Source organism: Danio rerio, chromosome 21 (assembly GCF_049306965.1).
Source record: "Danio rerio strain Tuebingen ecotype United States chromosome 21, GRCz12tu, whole genome shotgun sequence".
Lineage (NCBI taxonomy): Eukaryota > Metazoa > Chordata > Actinopteri > Cypriniformes > Danionidae > Danio > Danio rerio.
Genome location: NC_133196.1, coordinates 6574865 through 6592500, shown reverse-complemented (window position 1 = coordinate 6592500; position 17636 = coordinate 6574865). Strand labels below are relative to the sequence as shown.

Below are 17636 nucleotides of genomic sequence, written 5' to 3'. Positions count from 1 at the left end.
GGCTCTTGGTTGCATTTAACCTCCTGGAGCTTAGTGGCCACATACATGGACAGCACATTTTAGCTCTTAAGTGGCTATTTAAAATACTTTGAATGTTTTATATTTTGTTACAGACATACAGTGTCATCCTGCAACTATTTTGCAGCATATAAAATGTCCCAAACACTATGTTTAACTGTCCAAAATAAGGAAAAAATGTTGTTTAACGTGGCTTCATGCTGCATGCTACATCCTGTCCTTTAATTTCTGTAACATTAGGATGTGACACTGTTAATGGTATCTGTTAAATTAAATTAATTGCATTGAATTACAGTACATATATTAATTATAAGTTATAATTTTGCGTTAGAACTGTAAAATGCAGATAATAAACTCTATGCACGACCCTTTCCGCGTTTGATGTGTTGAAAAAAATTTGAAACGCCTTCTGTCAATCGTTTCGAGCTCTCATTGGTGTATAATCCTGTCAGTCATCTATTCGTCACCATGATTGGCCAGACCGCGTTATTGTGCTGTAGAATCTGAAGTGACTGTTTGAGGGATTAACGGCGACAAAGGAGTCCTGTATAGGTAAGATTCACGCGGATCACCATATTATAAATACTTTAAAATAAATAAATATTACTTATTTATAATGAATATATCATGTTTTGTTAGGGGTGACGTGTTTTTCTGCGTTAACCGAGAAGCTAGTGTGCTAGCATTATAAAATAACGTTAGCATGCTAACAATCTCACTTCGCTAATCTCCTATTTATTTTATTTGATGTCGGTTTTACGGATCAGATTATACAAATGAACACTACATTATCTTCATTTAGGCATTATAGTACATTTTTAACAGTATATGATGCATATAGCACGATAGCATGTAGGGTTTGACAGGTTAGCTAGTATCTGTTTACTTTTATGTCGGGTTAAATCTATAAGTATTTCTTAAAATATACAATATAAAATTGTATGTATCCACTATGAAGTGTTATATGCTCAAAATAGAATTTGTAACATCCATTTTTTTTTAGCTATTACTCGTAGAGATCAGCTCCAGTGGGAGTAAGGGCTAATAGGATTTCTCAGCTGCCCCAGTCTATTTCCTCATGAGGTGTTTTGAACTAGATTTGCGTTTCATGAGGGAACAACCAACACATTGTGGGTAGCAAAAAAAAGATGTGTTAGTGTATGATTTGTGTAGTTTTGTGGATGTTTAAATGATCCAGATTATAAAAATAAGACTAAAAGGATGGGAGGAGCAATGGTAAATACAAATATAATATGAATCAATCCAAAAACAATACTAGTATTAATTAACACTAGGGCTGGGCCATATGGCAAAAATGCAATCTCCATAATAATTTTCCATATTGAACTTTAACGATATATATTTCGATATAAGTTATTAATGCCTCCAGATTTAATAGAGTATCCCAACAATGACAGAAGCCACAAAAATCATTTGGTCCATTAAATGGCACAACCTATTTTCAGTCGATACATTTTTAGTGGCCAAAAAATCTCTGATATCAACACACTTTTAGATTCTCATTGTTGCACATTTCTGCTGTGTGATTGGCTCTTAGATCAATATACATTTAAAAAGTCCAGAGCTTATCATTGTTATTGACATACATTTTATTGCGATTCGATATAATATTGTTTATCGGCCCAGCCCTAATACACACATTAGTACTTTACGATTTCTTTTTATTAAATAAAGGATTACTTTTTTTACCCACTACCTGGGTATAATTTTAGTGATATTATATTAAAATAAAGTAAAATATGTACTGTTATAATTATTTTCTTCCATATGTTAGGGTGTGTTGTCATGCTTAGAAGAATTATTATTAAAAGATGTTAAAGATTTTTAAGGATCTCAGTATAGAGCCCAAAAATACTTGTTAGTTGTCATTTCAAATCAAATCAGGCCTTTATTTGTCACATTCACTTTTAGTATAGTGAAATTGAACCCCCCTGACCATACACAAACATCACAATTTTCAGGGGAGACAGGTCACAGGAGGTCGCATTCAGAAACGAAGTAAGATACATCTGGACAGTTAGGCAAAAAAACACCCCCTCAGCTTGCCTTTGATTAGGGCAAAGTGAGAAAAGGGAGAAAAATAGCCCTATATTGACACAGGGGATGGGAACAGGGGAAATGGAAACAATCAGATGAGTGCGGGCAGCCAACTGGTCCATCACCAGCAGCCATGCAAGGTGCAAGTCACAGTCCCGCCCATGCCCCTCGTGGGTGAAAGCATCTTTTAAAATCTGTATAGTTTGCCACTTTCTTCCAAACCACTATGGTTTTTTTCCATTCATCAGCAAGTTTTAAATATTTTGAATTATAGTGAATTTTAGTTGGATCAGTTATTGTTTATATATAAATGTATAGTTGTTTATATACAGTAAGGGTGAGGGTAGGTTATGATTTAATCAAGTAGAACAAATCTATTGGTTATTTGTTTCCTCATTACATATTGCTTATTTGTTTATTTATAATTTTTTTAATGCATGCATTTTCTTATAAGTATTAAACTATATAAATAAAGACTGTGGATAAATGCAATTGTTTGCTGTTTACATAATGCATTAGATGTAAATCAAAGGCGGCAACACCAAGGCTCCAAAAATACAAATTTATTAAATTAAAAAGGCTGACACAGAGCGTGTAACGTTTCGAGCCACCCGGCTCTTCATCAGACAATGTTCATCACAATCAGGTGCTCCTTTTTTACACGATCTCCTCTCGCATATATGCCAACATATACATACATGCATATGTATACATATACAATCGTTCATATATACATATATATGTATACACATGAATACATGTATACACATTCACATATAGTCTATAGCTTGGATATCTAAGAATGATGAAGAGCCGGGTGGCTCGAAACGTTACACGCTCTGTGTCAGCCTTTTTCATTTAATAAATTGTATTTTTGTATTATAAATTTTAATATATTTTGAATATTTTTGGAGCCTGGGTGTTGCCGCCTTTGATTTACTTTTAATTTGCACTTTTTGCGGTTTTGGCTGAGCACCCAATTAAGAGAGATGTGCGTGCTTTTGTACAGTTTTTCCATTTTTTTACATAATGCATTAGTAAATAATATTTTCAAGAAGACTTTTTTTATTATTTAGCTTCATTAAGTAGGCAAATAAATTATCATCATACATTATATCATATATTAGCGTGCAATGCAAATTTCAGTGATTATAAATGAAAAGAAATAAAAGGAATTACTATAGAGCTGTGAACCTACACTAGTCTCACGGTTCGGTTCGGTTACGATTATCATGCCATCGATTCGGTTCAATTCGATATTTCGGTGCATCACGGTGCATTGACGGTGCTTTCCATACACAGTTTTATATTTTCTTCACAGGAGCATTTCTTGTATTAAAATGTATGAATATATTTATATTTACATACTATTTGTAATACAATTTTGTCATTTAATACAAACAGTCAGATATATAAACTGTAACTTTAAACAAAACGAGCATTTAGCAAATAATATAAACAAATATAAATATCCAGCTCAATTTCTGATCCCCTGTCTAGTTTTCTTACACCCCTTTGATTGGTCACACCCTCAACAAAAACGGTTGCGATTGGCTCTTGCGCACTGCGCTCTTCACAGATGAGTGACACTGATAAGCGGCAGGCGGCAGTGGCGATCTCACAGCTGATGTATGATGGACACGGTGGAGAAAACTCTGCAGACACGCGCTCGTTTCTGTATCCAGAAGTAACGCTGTAAAACAGTCGAGAAGAGAAGAAAAAGCCACGCCAGCAGGTCAAATGGGCCACTGTGTGTGTGAGAGAAAGAGAGAGAGAGAAATGGAGTAAGCTACTTTCATTCTCTCAATCTCAGTGAAATAGGGGCTATTGTTGTATATGTCATTGAAAGACTGATCCAGCAAACACACACAGTGAAATTGTGCACAGTTTATGAGTTTTAAGTAGTTAGAGCGCTGTAAATACTCGCGATCGCCTCCCTCGTGACAGAGCGCATATGAGGTAAATGACGTCAGTAATAACCGGTTATGATTATTACTGAACCGATATCAAATTGTCCGCGTCTGCATCGCAGTGCACCGAAGAAACTATTCATTTTGACACCCCTAAATTACTAATGGTGACCAGTAGGGATAGGCGATTTGGCCTTAAATCCAAATCTCGATTAATTCAATATTTTATTTCAATTGCAGTTAATTTAAAATGCGGAAATAGAAAAATATATACATTTTATTAAATTTAGTTCGCTGTTAAGTCTTGTACAGTAATTAGGCTTGCATTTTACAAGTGAGAGATTTCTGAATGAAGGGTGCATTACTGGATTTTAAAATAATTTAAGAAAACACACACTATCTACTTTTTTATGAATATTTAACATCAATGCTGAACAACTGAAATTAAAACAGACATTATCTAAAACAAACTTTTCTTATTAAAAATTTGAAAATAAATAACTAGCACTTTTGGAAGCAAAATAAATAATTTTCAGTGTTTTTCATAATTAAAGTTGAAATTAAGCAGTATCTCTTCTAAATAGTATAACTCCTGTATAACATTAACAGTGCATTTCTTGCATCTTCTGTAAACAAATACTTTTATGTAAATAATAACATTAATGTAATGGAAAATATGCCACCTCAAGGCATCTTTTAGTCATTTTTAGTCATTTCTGTGCATCTCTGGTGCAGCTTCCAATCATCGTCAGCGTAGTGCAAAGTAAGGCTCAAGAATGGGTCCATACTTGACCAGAGATCAGATGCGGGTGCAAAGTGGCCGCAGATGTAAAAATTAGCCTCAGCCTTTAACAGAGCGGGATCACGTGACTCCACACGTGGTGGGAAAAGTAATTGAAAAATATCGATTTGGAAAAATGAGATCTATTATAGGTTCTGAATATCGATTTCGATTTCTTTTTGATAAATCGCCCAGCCCTAGTAACCAGTTACATGTTTTGCGGTCTGTGTAACTAAAAAAACGCTTGTTTTGATTTATGAAACTCATAAAAATATGAATTTGTATAAATTGTACTATCACTATCCCTCCAAAATGTGTCTCAGGGTGGCATCATGACGACGCTGGATGATAAGATTCTAGGGGAGAAGCTGCAGTATTACTACAGCAGCAGTGAAGATGAAGAGAGCGACCATGAGGAAGACGAGAACGCACACAAAACCATCCGTGACCAGGAGGTGCTGGACGTGGAGCTCGACTACAGCGCAGATGGCAGTTCGGTCAACACTGGTACGAATAAACATGATACATCAAAGTTTTGGTCAGACTTTACATTAAAGTTTCATTAGTTAATGTTCATTTATTTATTTAATAAAATGAACTTAAAATTATGGCTAAGCGGTAAGACATCAATTTTATTTCACAGTAACAATATCTTTTGTGATATAGTTTTTTATAAAGATAATTATTCCAGAAAATGTACAAAAGGGTTTCATATAATAAATATGCTTTAATATTTTAGACAAGAAAAGGACTTTGTCTTATTTGATTATTTACGATTAAATTTTTAACCTTATTGATATAGTAAACAAAATATGACGTTAGATCAACAACAAAGGCTATATATGTCACATTTCACACTTTTATGTGGACCTTAATATTATAAACATTTCTCAAGTAACATCTTCTCACAGATATCAAATATATCCCAAGTAAGTAGCAGGAAAAGAAAACTTAAATATGAAAATATAAATATGTAAATACTTTAAGGAAATTTAAAGCAAAAAATTTTTATATATGAAGCATCTTTTTTCTTGCACTTTTACGGTACACATTTCATACCGTGGTAACGATATATACCTTCATACCACCCATCCCTACTAATAATGAACAATACTTGTACAGCACATTTCTTAATCATAGTTCAACATTTACTAATGCAGGGCTCAATTGCGACTATTTTGGTCGCATATGCGCCCGAAAATTTATCTATGCGACCTTATAATATATTTGGCCGCATTAGTGCGACTGCAGATAATGGTTGTAGTGCGACCTGTTTTGATTTTTTGTAAAAACGTGCTGAATCGCTCTTCCCTGCCGCTATATTGGTTCGTATTAGCTGTCATTCACTCAAGGTATTCCGCTGTCAGGTGACAGGGAAGGAGCTTTTATGACCACAGGAAATGCAAACGGCTGAAGAGTAAAAACTTAAAGCACACAGATTTGCAAACCCCACCTAAAGTTGAGGCGCAGATGAAAGCGATCATGACACGTCACGTGGTGAATAATGATCCGCCAGCTGAGATCAATCGAGTACGCGCTTCTTGGAGAAGGTGCCCGAATCTCCATGCGCTGCATTCACTGCGTGTTCAGCGCAACTGTCCGCTAAAAGTCAAATCTAATACTGTACATATCATCGCCAAAGAAGCTCGCCTTTACTAAGTTCACACTGAAACTGCGGCTCATAACAAAGACCGGTATTGCGCCGATGGTTAGCGCAAGAATCCTGCTCTGCCTGCTCATAAATTGGGTCGGCTGACTCGCCAGCTTTTCCACTAACACAGAAAAATGAAGATCAGCTCAGACTGAACATTTAAATTGACACAAACCGAAACCAAAACTTTTAAAGAGTGATAGAAGTGAGACTTTACTTACTTTCTTTTGTCTATTCTTTTTTGAGGTGTATATTATTTTTTTATTTATTTACTGATAACTGCTTTGCAGCTTTCATTATTGAATTGAATGATTTATTATAATCTTTTGTTTGTTTTGTAGCAGAAATATTATTTATTAAATTGACATGCATATAAAAACCGCAGTACAAAATAAATGAGCAATTCCATGAAAATGTCAACCTTATCATGAAAAAATAAACTTTTGACCAAAATAACAAAACCTATTTCAATTTGCTTATTAAGGTCTATATTTTATTGTTATGATGTGCTCTTGTTGAATTTTTAAGGAAATTGTTTTGTTTATCCATGAAATATGAGGATTGTGCCAATGCTAATTTTCATTATCATCCAACCACTTTTCGTGCTTTCAAAAAAGGGGTTAAAGACTCACCTTTTCCATGCTTTATGTTAACAGTAATCATTCTGCAGAAGGATTGGAGTCTGTAGTATAAATAATTATCCTTACTTTTTCATAACATTATTGCCCTTTTGATTTATGAGCTACATATTTAAGACATCACGCAGCTTCGGTCACGTCCGTAACGATTTAATGAAAAAGTTTATATTGTGGAATAAATATTATAACAAATAAAATGAAACTTTGTATACAAAGCCAATATATGTTTATACTAATTATGATCGCCAACTCATCTCAGGTCTTTGCTCTAAACAACCACAATTTTGCGTTACGGACGTGACCATTTTTGAACTCCTTTTAATATAAGCCAATGACTAGCGCATATTTGTTCATTATGATGCTGCATTACAATTACTGACTTACATTACATAACATCCATATGTTATATCAAGAACTGAACATTTCATTTAACTATAAACCACTTTAGTAACATTTCAGAAATAAATGTTTAATAAGAAAACAACATTTTACATATTGCCATAATTGGCCATAATGACTTAACCTATTTCCTCCGTCTTACTTGCGGTTCATGTGCGCACGCACTGCCTATAGTGAAAGATAATGACAATGAACCATAAGGCTTTGAACCTATACATTTTGTAAAGTATAGGCTAAGCATATAACAATTTTGTTATTTACATGTGATACTGCATTAATTTGCATACATGTTTTTATAAGCTGTAAAATGAAAGCATCAGTTTGGTGCGAAGTTATAAAATATTTGTCTTTGTTTGATTTGTAGATTAGGCTATTTAAAATGTATATAAGAACTATTAATAACTGTTATTTTCCAAATGGAAAAAAGGGTGGTTTGTTGATAGTAGTCTGCACTAAATCATGAATATGCCTAGTTGAGTTTATGACGCGGCTCCAGGCAGCACAGACGACCAGGATCAGCGCTGGTTCGTCAACTCCTGTGTCAAACTGGCCAGAATATCCTTCTTTCATTTTGCTTTTTTGGCAAAAAAATATCTGTAAGCACGTGTGTTTGCACGTGTTACTGTCATGCGAGTTAACAAATATGTGTTGCTCATAAAAGCCGATCACAACGAACGCGCTTCTTCATTCCAGAGACAGGCGCTCCGCAATGCATTTTATGTTGACAAAAAGAAAAGGAGCACGGTGCTCTTTTGAATGTCACTATAGATAACAACTGAATCAGCTGGTCTATTGTGCGCGAGTGTTGCTGTCAATGTTTACATAATTAAATTTTTTAAATAACATTATGAAATTCAAGATTTGTAAAGTCATACAACTTTGGATGACTTAAAACAGCGACCACAAGTCTCTCCGTCATTAAAAAGTTCGCCGTAGTCATCTTGACACTGCTGTCACCTCCAAGGAAACCCCGCCTCTGCTTTCGTTTGATTGAAGAATGAAAGACGCCACTGAGGTAACATGCTTTTCTTTTGGAGCGCACAAAGCGCGCAATGACAAAACGCGAGGCGCGCAAAGCGCATAATCAATAACCTCCATGCATTTGGTCTTTTCCCACTGCTCAAAATGCGCACGCCGCGGGTCAGGCCACAGCGGAGTTTTCATTTCATGCAGAGCATAAATATGTTTTTTATTTCATTAATTAAATAACTATTTATAAAGATAAATTATCAAAGCGACACAATTCATTTTCCAAGCCCTTTATCCAAAATCTAAGCACTTTCAAAGCTTGAAAATTGGCTATAGCCTACATTTAAAATTGAAACATTTTCAAAGATTTCCAGCACCCGGCAAATGCGCTTGAGTGCTTATTAAAATTATTTTAATAAGAATAAGAATAAAATAAGAATAAAATCTTGATATTGATCTAAGCTTTAACTACATTATATGAGTATTAAATTTGTTAGAAAATCGATAGGACCTGCAGCTGTAAATATTTAATTCAATATTTTACACAATCGGTTATAAACTATAGCCTAAAAATATAAACATTATAGTCATCCATCGTACATGCCTACAACCAATGACTATTTTTCTATGCTTGTTTAACATAGCCTACACAAAACCTTTCTTAAGTTTTAAAGTTTTCTCTCTCACCCTGGTGCGTATGAACTTTTTGCAACCTGTCCTGAAGTGACTGCCGACGAGAAAAAGAAAGCAAGCGCGAGTGGAGAAATTAAATTATTTATTCCATCAACTAACACATTAACTAGAAAAAAACTAAAATAAACTTTGTCAAATATAATATTGCCATATCTGTGACAAAACTAGATTTTAAATATTCTCCACGTAGACACGGTCTTGCGCAACAGTCGGGCAATGATTTAATTCAAGTTTGTCTGGAAACACTAACTTTAGGAGCCTGCTAAACATAGGCCCATTATAGCTGATTATGTTTATTATCAATTCTATATTATTCAGAGTATAAAAGCACCATGTTAGCATGCAACATTGTTACCGAATTGAGTTTTGAACATTCGAACGTGCGTTAACCTTTAACAACACACATGCCATAATAAGAATTAAATAACAAGGTGATATCTATTTAAGTTTGATTAATTGTGCAACATTACCATTCAGATGTCTCAGAGGTTAAAGTTTATTGGTTTACACACCCAACAGATATCCACAAATAGGTCTTTGGTCAAGTTTTGAAAGCATTTATCTGATTTTCATAATGTGTCAACTGTCAATTTCAGAGCAGTCACGTCCGTAACGAAGACAAGTCACGTCCGTAACGATAGTTTTTCCTCATTAATGCAAAAATGAAAAACTAAATAAAATTAATTATATATGTCCCATGCAGAGCCAACCCTTATCCTTTTGACTGTTATATATTTTTTTGGCTTCTGCATTTTCATTCACAGAATTTTCACAAAGTATGTCAACTCACAAAACTCATGTCTTTTTTTTGTCACGTCCGTAACGCATTCATTTTGCCGTCATTTTAAATATAAAACACCTGCATAGACTGATATTTTTTTGATGCCTGAACTCCATGGTTAAGGGGTAAGAAAAATATAAACATATATTTCAATATACTGTTAACACATACCTTCTCTGAGAATATACGTTTCATTTTTTTACTGCAAATGTCACGTCCATAACGCTGGAATCAGCCAAATATTTCTTACTGCAATGCTTCATTTTTGTTTGATGCAAACTATACAATTATTTTTCATAAAGGAACAGACTTTTAATAGCAGATAACCTACATTCATGCACATTCAAGGCAGTATCATAATGAGAAATGGAATTCATTACTATTATTGTCATTTTTTATCATCATTAATATTCTATGGCCTAATTATTAGACATTCATTTTGGAATTAATGCACACAAATCGCAGCATTAGTTAGATAGTTGTTTCTGGTTTTTGTCAGTCCTATTAATGTTGTTTTAAAATACAATAAATCCTTTAAAAACAATTTGCAGCGGTGCTCATTCATTTTTGGTGGGTGCTCCTAAATTTTTTCTGGTGCTCCTAAAAATTTTTTGGTGCTCCTAAATATTTGAAGTTGAGAGCACTGGTGCTACCAAATAAAAAAGTTGATTTTGAGCCCTGTAATGCATTATTAAAATCCAAAGTCATTCTCGTTAGCATTAGTTAATTGTTCATCTTAGTAAGTACAATAACTAACATCAACGTTAATTAATAAAACCTTATTATGAAGTGTTACCGATTAAATGATATTTTGCTCGTCTACAACTATTGACAGCAGATCTCTCAATGAGGGAGAGAGGATTTGCACTCGTGATATCTTTACTGCTCTATTTATTCAACCTAACAAATGTAAAGCTTAGTCCATCACTGTCCTTCTCGCGATCTGTTTTCTTGTTTATTTACCCCTGGCCCTATGATTTCTGAGTATTTAAACTCATTATTGGGAATCACAGGGACGGTAGAACTTTGCGGGAGACTTGCGGAGCTTCCAGGAGCGGTCAAAAGGTTGGATGAGATGCTAGGTAGCATCAGCTCAAAACAGTGCAATATACAATAGCTGTATTTACATTTAGCTGCTGTGACGCGAGCAAATTACACTCCCACACATCATTTACCTCCGTTGTGGCTGCTTGTAGGCTATGGATAATATATGGGAGGGCACAGGCATCTTGGGTCCTGTCAGGTGTGGCGCGCGCGCTCTCATTCCCATACAGCAGAGAGTGGCTGTGTAGAACTCCACCGTGCGCTATTCAGAGAGCAGACATTTGTAATCGCGCAACCATGTAGAGACAGAAATCACATGCCTCTGTGTAAATAAGATATTACATACGCCTATTTGGCTAATTTATTAAAAGAAGTTGGGATCCGTTGGGAGGACGGAGTGCCACCGAATATAGTGGTAGGGGAAACACTGAGTAGTTTTCCCTGTTTTTAGCCGTTTATTATTCCTAGTCATTTCTCCTATAGAAAACTGAATCATGAGGTTCGAAAAAAGTTGCATAAACAAGCTCACAAATACTAAAAATGAAGAGTGATCCCTTACATTGCTATTTTCATTGAATTATATTACAGTAACTTAAATGATAGCAGGTGTAAACAGTAACTCTGCTGAGCGCTACATCTGATTACTTTCCCCACAGGGCCGAAGGGAGTGATCAATGACTGGCGCAAATACAAGCAGCTGGAGAACGAGCAGCGCATCGAGCAGCAGAAAGAGATGGAGAAACTGATCAAGAAACTCAGCATGACCTGCAAATCCCATCTGGAGGAAGAAGCCGACAAGCAGAAACAGAAGGAGCTGCAGGATAAACTCACAGGCAAAGTGAGAAACAATCTCAAACTCTTACAATATGACTTTTTACTGTGTGTATTAGATAGATAGATAGATAGATAGATAGATAGATAGATAGATAGATAGATAGATAGATAGATAGATAGATAGATAGATAGATAGATAGATAGATAGATAGATAGATAGATAGATAGATAGATAGATAGATAGATTGACAAATGGACAGACGGAAGGACTGATGGATAGATAGATAGATATAATATTTTAATTATTATTGAATTATTTGTTTTTTTATTTTGATAATCAGAAAAATTAAATACTCCCATAAATATATTAGTTTAGTGTAATGCAGTTTGCATTAAAGTAACACAATTTCTGAGGGTTTAGTTTAGTTTAGGATAGTTCATTAAAAACTACAAACCCTCTCATTTACTCAAGCTCCACAAACCTGTTTTCTTTTTTCTTTTTTTTGTTGAACTCAAAATCAGTTATTTTGAAAAATTCTAAAAACCTGTAACCATTGACTTGCATGTTGTTAGTTTGTCGTACTATGGAAGTCAATGGTTACAGGTTTCTAACATTTTTTTTAAATATCGTCTTTTGTGTTTAACAGGAAAAAGATCTCATAAAGTTACGGAACAATTAAAGTAAATAATAAATCATTTGAGTTTTTTGGGTGAACTATCCCTTTAACCCTGAATATTTCCTCACATATAAAATCCAAAAAATGTAATTCTCCTACATCTCCAGCTAAACCTGCGCGTGGATGAGGAAGAGGAGGAGGATGACGATGATGAAGCGTTCCTCCAGCAGTATCGTCTGCAGCGGATGGAGCAGATGCGGCGGCAGCTGTGTGGAGGCAGGCGATTTGAGAAGGTGATGGACATCTCTTCGGGAGAGGAGTTTCTGCGTGCCGTCGACGAGGAGGGAAAGAGCACGCTGGTGCTGGTCCACATCTATGAGCCTGAGGTGCCCGCCTGCCAGGCCATGGACGGCAGCCTGCTCTGTCTGGCGCTGCAGTACCCGATGGTAAAACTCATAAAGACATGTCTTCAGTTCAGACTTTCCAAAGGTCCCATGAAACTAAAATACAACTTTTTTTGTTGCAAATTGACATTTTCTTGTTTTATTTTAAACATTTACAAAGCGCTGTAATACTTTCAAAAGTCATGATCGCAATGTAGATGTCCATGCCTAATATCTGATGGCCAGAAAGTGATTCATTTGATGATTTTTAATTGTTACAATTTTGGTATTTGTAATGCAGCAAGTCCAGAGACTGTTGTGTACAGCATGATTTTATATACATTTCACTTTAAAGTGTGATAGAGAAAATATTGGTTCAGGGCCACTTTTTAGTCCTATTCAAATTAGTAGCGGCTTGGACCCGGAAACAGTATTCCATACATCACAACGTAACAAGCGGAAAGTCTGTCATAACTAGGGCCAGACGGAATCTGCAGACATTTTTGCTATTTCTGCTTAGAATTTAGTAAAAAATCTGTGGATTTATGTGGAATTATTTTGGGAGTATCATAACTAAAACCTTAATATAGGAAATAAAAATTAATAGCTTTTTAACTTGTATTTAATGTTCACAATGCAAATCCAATTAGATCCACTTTATTTGGTAAACAAAGCAAGTCTCTCTTATAATATATCTACTAAAAGACAGAAAATAATACTTTACAAGCTATATTGTAAATAAATCATATAAATATTTTCATATTAGTCAATAATATTACTGAAATGCATTTAAAACCTGAATAAAATGTACGTATACACATTTACACAAGTAAATAAACAATCAACAAAGGGCTAAAAAATCTTTGGAATTCTGCCCGCACAGATTCCGTGTGGGCCTAGTCATAATCAAACTACTTATTTGTAATATACTTATTTTTTGTGGGGGTTTTTTCAATAGCAACAAAGCAATTACAATACATATAAACAGATAAAAAGTAAAGTACAAACCACACAGAGGTTACTTCTTTACAATTAGGAAAATATGAATTCAATTTAAAGTAGCAAAACAAGACTTTAACTACTTGTACTTCAAACATTCAGCATGATTCTGACAACACGTTAAAATAATATAAGAAAAATGCCGTTTATGTCAAGCAGTTTATTAATAATACAGTTTATTTTAACATTAAGCAGCAAAACAAGCTGTTTTATGACTAAAAATGTGTGGAAGTGAATGAGACAATGGCCTTTTTGGGTGGGGGGGTGCGGGAAGGGGGAGATCGGTCATCATCAGCTTTTGATGAAGTCATGGAAAAGTCTGTGAATCTGACATTCGGCTTAGAGGAAACCCGCTCTAGTTTAACTCTATAGTGTTTTTAATATCTGTGTGTTCTCCTGCAGGTGAAGTTTTGCCGGGTGCGCGGCTCGGCTGTGGGCACGAGCGCTCTCTTCCGCAGTTCAGCTTTACCCGCACTTCTGCTTTACCGTGGTGGAGATCTGGTGGGAAATCTGGTGCGTGTGTCTGATCAGCTCGGAGACGATTTCTACGCCACAGACGTGGAAGCGCTTCTGCAGGAATATGGCCTTCTGCCAGAGAAATACGCACAGCCCAACACACACTCCTCCATTCGCAACGCCGCGGTCACACACCCCGACGATTCAGACAGCGACCTTGATATAGACTAAATGCTTGCAATCAGATCTCTATACACATACATGCATACGCTGTACAAAAAGCATAATAATAATAATAAGAGGCCATCTGACAAATTCAAAGTTTCTCTGGATTTATTGGATGAGGTTTAGTAAAAGGCCAAAAATGTACATTTATTCAGTGGTTATAAATAGAGTTTCTTTCTTCTGTTGAACACTAAAGAGGATATTTTGAAGAAAGCTCTAAACCTGTAACCATTGACCTCCATAGTAGGAAAAACAAATACTGTTGCAGTGAATGGTTACAGGTTTAGAGCTTTCTTCAAAAGATCTTCTTTAGTGTTCAACAGAAAAAAGAAAGGTAGAAGAAAAAACAAATACTGTGGAAGTCAATGGTTCTGTTTTTCCTCAGAAAAAAATATCTTCTTTTGTGTTTAACAGAAGAAAGATACTCAGCTTTGAGTTGAGTAAATAATGACATCATATTTAATTTTTGAGTAAACTATCCCTTTATTATCTGTTTTATTTTACTGACAGCATTTCTTTCACATTTCAAATAAAAATATCGTCATTTTGAGCATTTTTTTGGTCAGATTGTCGCTCAGAATAACATATTTTGTTTGAAAACCTGGTTTAATTGATCAAATGCTGATTTCTTTACTCTTCTGAAGTTAAAAAAAATAATAGTATTGGATTGTTTTTAAAATGACGATGAAAATTATTAAAAATGTACAATTGCACCATTTTTTTATTTATTGTAAAGCAATCTAAATGATACCGTTATTTCAAAGAAATGTCGTCAGTAGATTTCAAAATAAAAGAAAAATTAGACTTAAACAAAACAAAAAAAAAAGACTTTAATCAAAACGGTCACACTTTACCATAAGGTTTTGTTAGTTAATATTCATCATTTTCTGATGCGTTATTTAAATCTTTATTTATTTTAGTTTAGATTAGTTCATGCACTAGGACAGGGGTGCCCAAAAAGGGGTGTCCTGCATATTTTAGTTCCATTCCCAGCTATTCCATCTCTTTCTAGGTATACTAGAAACTTTCAGGCAGGTGTAGTAAAGGAAGTTGGAGCTAAACTATTCAGCACATCGGCCCTCCTTGACTGAAAATCTAAATTCATGCTAGTTTAGATTAGTTCCGGAATGTCAAACTCAGTTTCTGGAGGGCTGCAGCCTTGCACAGTTGTTTCAACCTGCTTTAATACGCTTGCCTGTAGATTTCAAACAAGCTATTTAGGGTTGGAACTAAACTGCAAAGCTGTGACCCTCCAGGAACTGAGTTTGACAAACTTAACTGGATTCCTTTAGGGCCGTAGCTCTGCACAGTTTTGCTCCAACCCTATCAAACACAGCTGATCCAAATAATCAAGGTGTTCAAAAGAGTCATGAACACTTCATTAGATGGATCACCTGTGTTTGATTAGAGTTGGAGCAAAACTGTACAGAGCTTCGGCCCTCCAGGAATTAAGTTTCAGACGAATGCACTAGGACAAGGGTGCCCGAACTCTGTCCTGGAGGACCGGTGTCCTTCATATTTTAGTTTTAACCCCTGTTAAATACACCTGAATGAGCTAATCAAGTGTGTTAAAGGAAGTTGGAGCTAAACAATGCAGGACATCGGCCCTCTAGGACTGAGTTTGGGCACCTCTGCACTATGAGTTAACATGACTATCAATGAATAACTTTATTTTCATAACCTAACATTAACAAAGAAGAATAAATATGTTGCTTAAATGTGTCTTTCATTGTTTGTTCATGATAAATGAAATGGTAAAAACCAGGGGTGGGCAAACTCGGTCCTGTAGGGCCGGAGGGTCTGCACAGTTTAGCTCCAACTGTAATCAAACACACCTGCTTATAGATTTCTAGCGATCTTGAAGACACTGATTGGCATGTTCAGGTGTTTTTGATTAGAGATGGAGCTAAGCTATGCAGGACGCCGGCCCTCCAGGGTTTGCCCACCCCTAGTTGAACTAATTGAATCTTATTGTAAAGTGTTTTTTTTTCCATAGCTGGGCATTCTTATAAACATTCACAGTTGATTCAGACCCAATACAGTGACCAAACTACGGTTGCAGAAACATGTCAGATACACTAATTTACACGAGATTTCTGTACAAATGTAATGCCGCTGACGCATCAGTTACTGGACCAAAACAGTAGATATCATTCGATGTATGTATGTGTGTGTGGGAGTCATTTAAGACACTTCCATAATCAGGAGTGCTTCTTTATGCAAGAAAAAAAAAAACCCTTCGGAGAATCCTGCATTATTGCTTCATTATTTATTGTAGCTTTAGGATGTTGTGTTTGTTTACTTGTGTGTTTTCATTCGGAGTACATTCACTTTAGTTCACTTTGCCCTCTGTTAGTTTTATACATTTTGTAAACGTGTCTCCATCAAAGACCAATGCAAAAATAAAAGCGTATGATTCTGAGTTGACTTGCTCTCATATGTGCATTATCTCTCAGTTTTGGGATTTTTATTTTATTCATTAATTCATTTTCCTTTGGCTTCGGGTGCACTCGCACTATGCTATCCGAACTGTGCCCAGCCGCGTTTCCCGGTTCGTTTGACAAGTGTGAGTGCTCTGAATTAAGCTCAGGCGCATTTCAGTTGGCTGACCCTGGCTCGGTTGGAAGAGTTCGGGTTAAGGTGGGCTTTGGTGTGGTATGCTTGTAGTGTGAGTGCAAAGCGTGCCTGAGCCCGAAACTGAAGATGAGACATGTCTTTTGAGGGATTGTTTCATATGGATATATTTATCTTACTTTTCACTGAACACGAACTGTCATAGTTTATTAAAGACGAAGGTGCACGTTGGCTGCACCTTCAGCAAACCTCTTAATAACTGCAGCAGGAGGATTTATGAGCGGAATAAGTGGTGGATCTGTTCGGCAAAATGTTTGACTGCGTGTCACTGCATCCCAAACCACTGAAACAGTATAACTAAAGTAATCTCCACTGTGCTGAGCAATGTTCTGAAGGCCAAATGCAGCGTGAGTGCTGGCCGTCAAAGGAGGGGAGGGGAACAATCACGCTTTGGTACGGTTCAAGGCAACTGTACCAAGTGTTATTAGTATGTTAGGTTATTTAGTACGTTAGTAGTAGTCTCTTTTTCAGTGGTTGCCACAGCGGAATGAACTACCAACTATTTTGACATATAATTTACACAGCGGATGCCCTTCCAGCTGCAATCCAATACTGGGAAACACCCATACACACTCATTCACCCATATACTCATACACTACGACCCA

The 17636-nt window shown here is 35.7% G+C and overlaps 1 protein-coding gene across 3 annotated transcripts; it reads left to right on the top strand.

Annotated features, from left to right (window-relative positions):
* Positions 1–486: 486 nt before the first annotated feature.
* On the top strand, positions 487–16823 carry pdcl (phosducin-like). Of its 3 annotated transcripts, none has more exons than XR_012396463.1 (6): positions 502–570; positions 5091–5274; positions 11599–11780; positions 12501–12779; positions 14118–16163; positions 16316–16823. XR_012396463.1 is itself a non-coding variant. In NM_199647.2 (5 exons), the coding sequence occupies exons 2-5, from the start codon at positions 5100–5102 to the stop codon at positions 14400–14402; spliced, it is 921 nt and encodes a 306-aa protein (NP_955941.2). In that variant the 5' UTR covers positions 487–570; positions 5091–5099; the 3' UTR covers positions 14403–16823. The 3 variants fall into 3 exon arrangements, 1 of the variants encoding a protein (NP_955941.2); XR_012396462.1 differs by having other exon boundaries at positions 14118–16176; NM_199647.2 differs by having other exon boundaries at positions 487–570; positions 14118–16823.
* The last annotated feature ends 813 nt before the right edge of the window (positions 16824–17636 follow it).

Bases quoted from the DNA above. Each gene is read 5' to 3' on its own strand.
- pdcl (NM_199647.2), top strand. From the start codon at position 5,100: ATGACGACGCTGGATGATAAGATTCTAGGGGAGAAGCTGCAGTATTAC. The intron at 11,781-12,500 runs GTGAGAAACAAT...CTACATCTCCAG, and splicing joins AGGATAAACTCACAGGCAAA to CTAAACCTGCGCGTGGATGA. The intron at 12,780-14,117 runs GTAAAACTCATA...GTTCTCCTGCAG, and splicing joins TGGCGCTGCAGTACCCGATG to GTGAAGTTTTGCCGGGTGCG.